At 40.9% G+C, this 12,284-nt stretch overlaps 1 protein-coding gene across 1 annotated transcript in view; it reads right to left on the bottom strand.

Annotated features, from left to right (window-relative positions):
• The window catches only part of LOC118781581 (AP-2 complex subunit alpha-2-like), a 56,571-nt gene extending 47,610 nt beyond the window's left edge, over positions 1 to 8,961 (bottom strand). Inside the window, 2 exon segments of the mRNA XM_036534544.1 lie at positions 8,454 to 8,702; positions 8,872 to 8,961. Of these exon segments, the coding sequence (XP_036390437.1) occupies positions 8,454 to 8,520 (67 nt within the window). The 5' untranslated portion in view covers positions 8,521 to 8,702; positions 8,872 to 8,961.
• Positions 8,962 to 12,284: the final 3,323 nt, after the last annotated feature.

The following is a 12,284-nucleotide window of genomic DNA, read 5'->3' as shown; positions in this document are numbered from 1 at the left end:
GTGGTCTTACAGCGTATTAAGTAGTGCGGTGAATTAATTTCTGTAACATTGCTATCATAATAGGTTAGTATGTAATATTAATTCTTTATTGTTCTTTGTAGAAACCACACACACACGCACACACTTAAACATATATATAAAAATTGTGCGATAGAGAATGGCTAAGTATACTTTTAACTGTTGAGTTAGTTTATTGTTCAATTTCAAGTTCAAATTTACCTTAGCATTAAAAAAGCCGTTCTTTAATGTTGTCGACCGTCGTTTTGTGCTTTATTTTGCATTTTATTATGCTATGTACCTCATGCTACGTTACATGGTTGTTATGTTTTCATTAGCATTATTAAGCTTTTCATAATTTTCACTGCCGCGTTTGCTATATTTTTTAATGTTAAATCGCTGTTTTCTCAAAGCTAGAATTAGCTAGAATTCTTCCAATCTCATGTTCTAATCGCACTGGTTTTAGCATACATACCAACCAGCTAATCACACCGGTGTGATTGTATGGACGAAAGGGTTCGGGCACCGGTAGCCTACCTTTTTAAAAGTATCGCTTTAGCATCCCTAAATCTAGTGGCCATGTTAGGTAGTGCAGTGAATTAATTTCTGTAACATTGCTATTGTAATAGTTTAGTATGTAATACTAATTCTTTACTGTTCTGTATGTCCTTTCTTTGTGGAAACCACACACACACACACACACACACACACACACACATGTATTCACCCATGCAGGTGAAAATTTGTTAACAGTTTCACTGTTTCAAGTCAACCGAGCATTCACGGCCAGACGTCTGGGACTGGCCAAGCATACACATCCCGTTGAGCCTCTTCAAAAGAGGTATAGACCTCTGCAGGCCTTCCATGGTGTCTGCCCGGTCCTGCTCATCGGCTCTGACCACCCCCATTTGATCACCCCCATTCAGTCTGTGCATCTGGGGCCACCTGGAGGCCCAGCAGCAGTTAAAACCCGCCTTGGGTGGACTCTCCAGGGCCCAGCACAGGGATTGAAGTACTGCCTCTCTGAGCAACAGTGCCTGTTCGCTTCCACTCTGCCACCATCAGCCGACATCTACAGCCACGTGGAAAAACTGGCAGATGGATGTGCTGCCCTGGCATAGTGAAAAGGACAGCACCCGCTCACGCCAAGACAAAGAGGCCTTGGATCTTCTTGAAAGCAGAACAATAAGGGTGGAGATAGATGGAATCTACCACTACACCACTCCGCTTCTGCAGACTCAGAACATGCCTCAACTACAAGCCCCGAAGGAGGCTGTGCTCCCCCAGCTGCAAGCCACAGAAAGGAGACTGGCCCGAGTCACTGAGAGAGCGGCAGCATACATCTCTGAGATCCAAAGACTAGCAACAGCAGGTTATGTTGTTAAGCTGGAGGCAGGCAAGGAAGACACACCCACAAGCTGGTAAATCCCACACCACATGGTGGCACATAATGGGAAAAACCGGTTGGTCTTCAATTGTTCGTTTGAGTTCAGAGGTGAGAACCTGAATGGGGTCCTCCTCCCTGGGCCAACGCTGGGACCCTCCCTTCTGGCTGTATTGTTGAGATTTCGGAAACATGCTGTAGCTGTCAGTAGCGATATTCGTGGTAGGGCTGCCCCCGACTAAAGATTTTCCTAGTCGACTAGTAGTCATTAGCTCAAGCCATTAATTGACTAGTCGTCGCACGTTTATGATATTAATTTAATTATTTAAATAGCCTATATATTAATTATATTAAATAGCCTATATTGATTATGTTGGGGGGCATCAGAAAATGGTTTGAGTTCCAGGGCTGAGAAAGAATTTTATAAGTAACATTGTTAACACTGTGCTACGTTACAGAGAAATACAAAACCGTAATAATGAGCCTTTAAAATATAACTTTTACAAGTGCACGCACAAAGCCGCCTGTTAACGACAATGCTAACGGGAAAAGCGGTAATGATTCTGAATGTGTTGGAACAACCAGCAAGGAGACTGAACATTTTGTTAATTTATTTCACCACAATAGCCTATAACATAAACTTGTAACACCAACACAATAACTTAGAAAACAAATGATGAATAAAAAAACAGAACATGAAGTTAAACATGCAGTAAGCGAGGTAATTTAGCTTCCCCAGCCCCCATGAACACTTGGATAAGCCTAATAGTGCATATGACAATATATTTACCTGTATATAGCCTTTGCAATTCATTAATGTTAGTTAGGCCATTAATTATTTAGCATATTGAATAACCCTTTCGCGCATACGGTCACACTGGTGTGATTAGCCGTTTAGTGCGTATGCCAAAACCAGTGTGATTCCAACACTAGATTGCAAAAAATCTAGTTAATTTTAGCTTTAGGAAACAGTGATTTAACATTAAAAATACAGCAAATGCTAACTGGGAACTATGAGAAGCTTAATAACGCTAATTCAGAAAGATAACGCTACAGACAGAAACGAATTTTCGTTGTGATCAACAACTCACATGTGTGTTCTATCAATACCAGGTGCTATTTTGTACAAATGTGGAACGACTATAATAATATAGCCTAATAAGTATCGTCGTTACTGTAGAGGGACGAAAGAAACAACTGTTACAATCGTCCCGACAATGACTCCTGACATTTAAACCTGACTTGCTTCTAAACTGAAAAACTCTGACATGGCAAACGTCAAGATGTGTTAAAGTACTAATTAATCTGTCAAATGATCATGACTATGACCCATGAAACATGACACAACTTGTTAAAAAAAAAAAAAATTACCGCTTGAGTAAATTTACTTTCTGTGACTGAAAACAGCTTCTCGGGTATAACTCCGCAAAAGTATGATGTATACATGCGATTTTTCGGGGTTCTGGTAAGTGTTGCATGCTGTACATGCTGATACAGTCAGGCATATCAGACTTTTATGGGCTCGGAGTAAATCGCCGTGTTACTTTTGTCACGTGTTACTTTCGTACCGGCTCTCCCCTACATATTTCAGATAATAAGCCATGTTTGAGGTAGACGAATGATAGGTGAATCTTTGCATGCAGAGTTTGCATGTCACCTTCTTGGGGTCATCCTTTACACGCTGGAAATGATCCCATACTTTGGATGATTTCCTGCCCGACATGATGATAACTGATGTCTGATAACTTTTTAACGATAAGTCGCAGCTCCCGAATGGAGTTTGAGGGGTTTTTTTCTGCAACTAACCAACCAATAAAAACTTGGTTGACTAAGACTCTTCTCATCGATTAACGTTTAGTCGACTATTAGGAGGCAGCTCTAATTTGGGGCATGTTCCACCAAGTCAGACTGCTCCCCAAAGACCAGCCACTCCTCAGATTCCTGTGGAGGAATTTGAAGCGTGAGGAACCACCCAGTGTTTATGAATGGAGAGTGCTTCCTTTTGGCACCACAAGCTCCCCCTGTTGTGCCACATTTTCCCTCCAAAAACATATTAAGGATCACAGTCAAGCAGGTGAGGACATCAGGGAGACAGTACTGAAATCCTTCTACGTGGATAAATGTCTTCGGAGTCTGACTTCGGAGGATGATGCCAAGGCCCTGGTGGATAAACTGCTGGAAACACTAATGAGTGGAGGCTTTGAACTCAGGCAGTGGGCTAGCAACAATCCTGCGGTCATCTCTTACCTTCCACCAGAGGTCAGATCGGACAGTGCAGAGCTGTGGCTAGCTCAAGGTCAGTCAACAGCCAATGCATCAGCCCTGGGACTTCATTGGCACTGCCCATCAGACACACTGTCCTACACGCCTCGCCCCCCTGACAATCCTGCCACCACCATGCACACAATATACCAGGTGCTTGCAAGTCAGTACGACCCCTGGGGTTTATTGTGCCCTACACCAACCGAGCCAAGGGGGTGGTGCAGCAATTATGGAATAAACAAAGGGACTGGGATGACCCATCGCTGCCTGCAGACCTGTAACGCTCCTGGCAGGAGTGGGAGAGTGAGCTCCCGGCTCTCAAGAACATTGTCTTACCAAGGTGCTACAGCAGCCCAGAGATGCACACAGCGACCAGCCGGAGAGACATCCACATATTTTGCGACGCCTCAGAGTGGGCATACGGCTCTGTGGGATACCTCCAGACAGAGGGCCCAGAAGGGAAAGTGGAATTTGCCTTTCTGACTGCTAGATCACGTGTGGCCCCAAAGAAGCAACAATCCATCCCCCGCCTTGAACTCTGTGCAGCACTAACAGGAGCACAAATGGCTAAGGTGTTAAGAGAAGAGCTGACCCTCCCAATCTACCTCGTCACATTGTGGACAGACTTGACTACTGTGCTCACCTGGCTGCAATCAGATTCTTGCAGAATCAAGGTGCTTGTGGACATGCGCATTGCAGAAATACAGGACCTTACGGCCAGAGTCATGGCGATATGTGGATTCCACCAGCAACCCCACGGTTTTTTCTATTTATTACTGCAGTTTTGCACAATAAATGTTCTTAAAATACCTCTGTACTATGCGAAATATTTCCTAGTAATACAGTTAAGAGTACAGTAATAGGTGCCATGCAGCTGCCATACCAGCACTTTACCCCTTCAGAAGCATTTATATTGAAATTTTAAGAAAAACAAATATACCGTGATATATCCCGTTACCGTCCGTGCTTCAAATTATACCATGATAGAAATTTTAGGCCATACCGCCCAGCCCTAAATAAGGATACCAAAATAAAAGGAAAAGACCTGCACATAAAGGAACATTTCAATTTGCAGAAAACTGTAGGAAATGACACCCTAAATGCTATGCGTTCAATTTATGGGTATATGAATATACAGGTATACTGGGGAAATATGTGTGGAAACATGTAAAAGTCAAAAAAGCCTAAATGTATGAACACACACACATTCTTCTACACAGAAGTCCCCAAAGAGACATTTGTTGGGGAGTCTTTAAACCTATCCTAGTCAGCACAGACAAGAAATTTGGTAGAATATTCAATCCAAACCTTCACTTCTACCGATGACACTTTCACCTTTTTATTAATCTATATATAAACTGTTAGAAGACACCCACTATTATGATAAGAAGCAGCCAAAGGAGGTATAGCATTGGATTTATATGTGCCTTTGATAGAACCATAGCACAAATCCAGAGTTGTATGCCTTGTTCACACTAGTCTGCTCACTCCGTTGTTCAGTGGCATCAATGGACAGTTCCATCTTAAAAAGCCAGAGTAAATTTCTTTACATTACTTTTGGTACAATGAGGAGTAATGTTAGATGCCTACCCTTTTCTACTCCAACTCTCCCATGATGATGAGCCGCAAGTATGTCATTTACTAGCAGCTGGCTAGCTTAAAAAAACCTCACCACTGCTTAGTTACTTGCAGCTAGCTATGTGCATGAAAAAATTGTCAAACTTGACAAAGTTACGACAAACATACAATATTATGAATATAGTAATAATAATATAAATAAAGTAGACAAATGTTAATATTGCTTAATATGAAATTTAGTAATATAATGATCGAATAAGCATACAGGAAAGTTGCTAGTGTGAATAAAAAAGTTCTCCCTCCTTCTCCCAGGAAGCTAGCTCCATCTAGTTGCATATGATAAATATTAACTTTAAAATATTTCATTTCCATGTTCAGGGGGTACACGATTTACTTGGCTTCAGTTTCATAACACAGAGTAGCCACTCCTAATCCATGCTGTGTAATAGAACTGACACACTGTTAGGAAGCTGCTTCTGGGGGAGCAATAATTCACTTGTTTGGAATTGGAACATCCGGACACGTGGATACAGCAGTCTTTCTATGACTGAGTGTCTTACATCAGCTCTCACCGATGTATAAAACCCCAAAATCTGCTCTCTAAAGCTTAACAATATCACTGTGATCACTTACCCATGTTTCAGTAAAGTCCAATATAAATGTGTCTGTAATTGTGCTGAAATGTCACATAAGCCATGTTCAGTAATGCCTACTACAAACATGTTTCTGTATTGGTGTTGGAATGTCAGTTTTTCTCACCTCTGATTTACAGTAGCAAACAACAACTGTGAATAGCAATAGCAAACAGCTGTTTTTGCACCACAAGTCACACTGCATCCTTACAACATAGTAGGTGCTCATTGGAGGACAGGTGCTACTCCACTAATGTCATCACCTTCAGCTGAGTTTGAGTGTAGCAGAGCTGAAGTGATTAGCTCGTGTGAGTCCTGCGTAAGGCCTTAGGTAGCGGGTGGCAGGTAGCCCAGCGGTTACGTCACTCCCCCGAGACCTGGTTAAGTAGTGGTGTTGCCGAGAGGCTAAGGGCAATTTGCCTTCAGTTCAACTGGTTACGACGCTGGCTGTAAGGGGCTGGCAACGAGCAGTGAGAACCCCGGCTCGAAACTCGCTCGCTCGCCGACCCACGTAACATCATATTAAAACACAACGCAGCAAGATACCACCCGTTACATGAGCACAAAATTGCAGTTCACTTTTACATTTTTTTAACATAATTTCCCAGGATCCACACTAGCAGCAACATGAGCTCAGTTTTGTTTTAGAGATTCATTGCTAGTGAATGAACTATCTATTATGATTCAAAACATTGAGACGAGCTACCCGTTTGTCAACTGTCTGGGCACTGGTCCATGAACATGTTTCCCTTTTATAGCGTCAGTTTCAGCCATTTGTAAAGATGAATGGAAAGCAAATTATTCCTCCAAATTTGTTTAACTGATAATCGAGGAAACTGGTAATTTAGTCTGATTTACAGTAATGTTCTTGAGAGCAGTAACATCTTGATCAATGCAATCATCTGCTGATACAGGCTTCACCTTCAGTCTATAAGCAGATAAAGGTAAATCCAAGATATTATTTTAATCATAAACCACAATCACCTCTAAACATATTGTATTATTTTCTGGAAAAAAGACTGCAAACTAGCACTTTAATTGGCCAGTTTAACTAACTGTTGGCAATATGAGGTACCCTTTAAATTTTCTGTATTTGTAGTGAGTAATTCTGACTTCGTCGGAAATACGTGAACACATTAGGCTACATCTATGCAATTATTGCACAGAGGTTGTTTAAGCCTTATCCTATCCATATGAAGGTGATTTAACGATTATCTAGTTTCCGGTGGTACGAATGATGGCAGAGGGGAGTTAACATTACCAATTAAGTAATGTCACGTCTAGTATCGTAGTTCAGCCAACAGTGGGGTCAGGAAGACAAGTTTATGTAGCTGTGCAGTTTCACTTCACCGGCGGAGGAAACATGTCACAAATAATCGTTCACGACGCAGACACATTTACACCTTACATCCTGCTGTGGAAATGCTCTCTGTCGCTAACTTTCCGAAGATTGTGGGGTAATTAGTGTTTACCATAGAAACAACGTCGATCCTCGACAGACTGCAAGGTGATATCATGGTGACATTGTACGGGTTATCATGACAATTACTGAATACTTTCCCTGAAGCAGTAGCCTAGCCTATGGCTAGTTAGTAATCCTATCCTGCAACATGAAGTAATAAATAGTGGTGTGGGGTACCAGAGCATGCGTAGACAGACTTATGTCTGGGTAGCCTACTATATGGACATAATTCCTTTGCTTGAAAGGCTTCTGTTATTTCATTCAGATTTACCCCTTGAACTGTATTGGTCCGAAAAGTTAAGCCTCGCTAATTATGAAGAGCTTGTCCACATAAGATCATGAGAACCGAAATCTAGCAAGTATAGCTCACTATACAACAGCAAACAACAACTGCTACCAAACTAACGCCAACATCACGGCAGTGTGCGTAATTGCGGAGGCCTAACTAACATGACGTGTGTCAGCTAGCATGAAGGCTATTCAAAGCCGTGTTGTACGTAAAACTAAGATAAGTAACGCCAGCACTAATGTCACAATTCGGAATCACTATGCGAATGCACAGTATTTAGCAATGTAGCTGACATCGCATTTACTCAAACGCTGATCAAGCTAACGTTAAAAGTTAGGTAACTAAGCTATATAACGTTAGAGGTTACGTTCAGTCTGTCTCCAAACTCAGCACCCATACAATATTACAGGACCTACTGGCTGGGTCTAAACTTTGGTAGTCGGTGGTAGCTAGCTAAAGCGAATTAATTCCTGAACATATTTAGCTGAGTATTCTGTCTGACCTTTTGACTTCTAAAGCTAGCTGTTACCTAGCTAGCTAGCTATCCACCCTCCGTACGTATTGGTGCAACTCAGGACTAAACCTACCACCACCACCATACTGTTTTATCTAGAACACAATTCACTTCTGTTTCGTTAACGACGTAGCTAGCTAACTATCAGCGGGGCTTCCAGCTGTGGAAACAGGGCGGGGTCTAAACTCAAACTCGATAGACTGTAGTCTGAAGGCCTCGGCAACTCCCGAGTTATGTCGCTATGCTGAACATGTTTGCCTTTTCTATAATGAGCAGTATAATAGCTTCGCCTTGATACTTTAATTTGCCACTTTAATTTTAGGACCCAAACTTACAGTTTCTTATGTCGGAGATGAAGACCGCGAGGCCACGCATTCCGTCTCCCTTCGAAACCGCCGGCATCTTGAAGTATCCGGTATTTTGAGCTTGTTCCGCTGTCCGGTAGCTTGTTAGCTAGCACAGATTTCAGCGTAGTGGCTCTGTCTGGGCTGAACCGAGGTGGAGGCGCGTGCATGTTGTCCGTGAGATTGTGAGTGTAAAATTCCTCCGTATCAGGGGCGCGCTCAGGAGTGTAGTAAAGAAAACTGTTACAGAAGATTAACTGTCAAAGTTAAAAACACATCAATGACACCAACTGACATACCAATTAATACATGTACACGAAATTGTTTAAAATATAAGTACATGAATTTACATGAAAATTAAATTACAAATGTTTCCTTTTATTTAGGTTCTGTATATTTATTGTCTTACTTGTATGCATTGATTCCAGTTTTAGTTCTGTGGTAGAAAACCTCTCCCAGTCCAGGCCAATCGGAAAATAATAAGTCCTCACAGAGTCTGATGTAATCATGGTTGTTTTGGTTTATTGCATATGGTGATCAATCACATACAGTAAACTGGGTTGGTCCGCGGAGCAACAGGTGTATATGCGGTGTGTATACATTCACAAACACTCCCCAATCACTCTGCCCTCCCGTCAGCCTGCATCCATCCTTTATGCCTTTTCTCACTCCTCCTATCCCAGACCACAATTTCCAACTCCTCCCAGGCTCCTCCTTCAAGATCATCCCATTTTCCATTTAATACACCATTATTTAATTTTTAAGCTGTTACATTTACCCTGCCTGTTAAGGTCCATAAACTCCATAGTCATTAATTTTATATTATTTTTAAACATAACGCTTCTGAAATTTCCACTCCACACCTATATGATTTTTAAACATAATTAAATAATAGAGTTAATTTTATATTTAAGCTTATATGCCTGGAATATTACCATTATTTCCAGGCCCACAATAATAAAAAATGTTAAGTAACTCAGTTAGCCAGACAGCGGTGCTGCAGACTGTAAGAAGGCACACAGATATCTATGTGCCATAAGCTACAAGGTTAGGCCTTAAAACAAAGGGTTAATGTAAGAACTAGGCCCCGTCTGGACACGGCCCAGGAGATGGGCCACAAGAACAAGACAAAGAAGAATTAAATCCCGCAAAGGGGGGCCGTTGGCTCAGCACTACAATGATGGGCAACTATGACAAATTGCAGTAAATCCACATACAGTTCGCAAGCATTTGCCAGTAGATGTCAGCTAGGCCAAAGCAGGCAATCAGCTCTTGCCTTCTAGCTGTATGACTCCTAAAAGAAAATATAAAACTAAAATGGGATGCATATGTTAAAAGGAGGCAAAAACATGCTGACACGCTGCAGGGGCATGTCAGGGGGAGGAGATACAATAAGCGAAGGTGGCATGACTATGAAACCAGAGAAAAAAAGATACAATAAGCGTTGACTACGAACCAATAGGAGAAGTGAATGGAGAGAAGATACAATAAGCGTAGACCATGAACCAATAGGAGAAAGTAGCATGACTATGGAACAGCAACATAGTGCACGAAGGTTCTGGGGTGACTTCCAGGGAGGGCTAATGCTGAAGGCAGTGTTCCTTCTCCAAGGTTACCCTGTAATAGCCCCCAAGATTACCCCCCTAGCAGTGTTTTACAATGGCCTACATGCAATGTTTATGACCTAGGGTAACCCCCCAGCATTACTTAGGCATAGAATCATATTACTTTTCAGTAGTAGTGCTTAATGAATACAATATGTTCCACTATACAAAGTATAATAAAATACATATTAAATTGTCTGGTTTCATTATACCTTTAAGACCTCCACATGTACAGTAAAGACAAAGTAAACAGCCAATGTAACATATCAACAACTGCAGTTAATATGTCAATAACTGTGGTTAAAATCAAAAACTAACATCTGGTGGCAATGCTTATGATGTTTGCTGGCAATAACTTATTTCCACCATGTAACAAGCCTAATCGTACCACGTGAAGCTCCACTTTTCTCTGGGGGGTGAAAGTGGCAATACTCATAATTTACATATGGGATATAGACTTAATCAAAAATTTTCCACCACAGTTCTTATTGCAATTAAGTTTTATTTATTATGATGATCTGTGTCATTGTCCATAGGAGGCACTAAACACTCCATGGCTAATCAAGCATGGTAACTGTTTTGATATATATCAGCAATAACAATATATAAACAGTGTGCCAATATTTGCTATCTGTATTTATTCATATCCCTGATTAAACATGAAGAAAAAAATATTCAAAACATATGTTTTTTTTCCCCTCTAATGAAGGCCACTGTCTTATAAGACATCATAGTAACATGGTAGGCTGTGCCACCAAAAATTACTTATTATTAATTAACAATAATAATAATAATAATAATAATAATAACATTATAATGAGATGTTTAGTCAACATACTTGGAACCCAACTTATAGGATCATGCTGATAAACTTATTTATCAAGAAAATATATAGCTGGGGCCTGTTTCATGAAGCAGGATTGCTGAGTTAGCTGGCTAACTTTAAAACTTAAGATGTTTCCAAAAGTCAGGCTTAACTCATTTCACAAAGCAAAATGAAACTGTAGCCAACTAAGCTACCACAGCAACACAACCCTCAGCCTCAAGCTGCCATTAACAAACTAAACAGAATTTAGCCCGAGTTGCACTCTGAAAGACGACATGCTTTATCGATCAACATCACACACCTTCCGGACATGCCGTTACCGTTTCTGAATGACCTCATTGATATCTAGGCTCAGAAATATACGAACCTTTTTTTTTCCAGAATTGGCGCGAGTGCAATTTAGTGACCTTTTTGACGATACAAAAAAGTTTTAGTTTAAGAAATGTACAATTTTAATGGAATTTTATGTTTAATGACATTTACTGGAGAAAAACATGGTTGAAAAATCAATGTTTTCTGGTGCATTTGTTTGCCTGAATATGTTCATTACACTGTTCTTTGCCGGTATTATATAATTCACCCGTGAGGATATAACAGACCTCAGCAATTCTAAATCTGTACATTAGCATCACCTGTGACAACCGTAACTCCTCCAGCACAGACATAAACTGCTTTTATTGGGCTGCTGCGCTGCATGCCTTACCGTATTCACCATTTGCCTCAGCATCTTTTAAATAGACGGCAACTATTAAGATGTTCTTTAGTATCCTGCGCGTGTTCTGCCGTCAGATGAGAGTGTGCGCTAATAGCTCACTTAAAACGACGACATTTGAATACAGCATGCATAAATCCATATTTTATTTTACTGTCACATTTGATCTATTAGTCTGTCTACTGTACAATGAGATTTTTTAGCGTTTGATATTGGTTGCTTACATATAAAACATCCATTAAGCCCCTCACCCGTTTTTTTTTTTCCTCTTGCCAAGCCTCTTCTTTAGCTGTAAGTTACGGCTGCTGTTACCTTTTGTAGTTTGTACTTTAAACTCTTGTAGAACTCCGTTAACATTTTCAGTTCACCAGCAGCAATACGAGTCTCTCGTGCGGGAACTCATAGTTACAGGTGGAGAATTCGTCTGGCAGCAGTCAGCTCTTTTGAGATCAAACGGAGAGTCCTAATTAGCCCGGTTGATCAACCTGACCTCACGTTGTAACTTTAGCCAATTTACACGAAATAGAGGTAACTTGAATTCAGTTTCTGGGCTAAGTTAATCAGACTAATTTGAGAAAAGCCTGACTTAGTTGAGCTTGCTTTGTGAAACAGGCTCCTGATCTCATTCACCTGAAGAACTACACCTTAATAAACTTGCTAGAATCCATGCAGAACACTAG

This window comes from Megalops cyprinoides, chromosome 8 (assembly GCF_013368585.1).
Source record: "Megalops cyprinoides isolate fMegCyp1 chromosome 8, fMegCyp1.pri, whole genome shotgun sequence".
Classification (NCBI taxonomy): domain Eukaryota; kingdom Metazoa; phylum Chordata; class Actinopteri; order Elopiformes; family Megalopidae; genus Megalops; species Megalops cyprinoides.
Note: the sequence above shows the minus strand (reverse complement) of the source record. Positions and strands in the feature narration are given on the sequence as shown.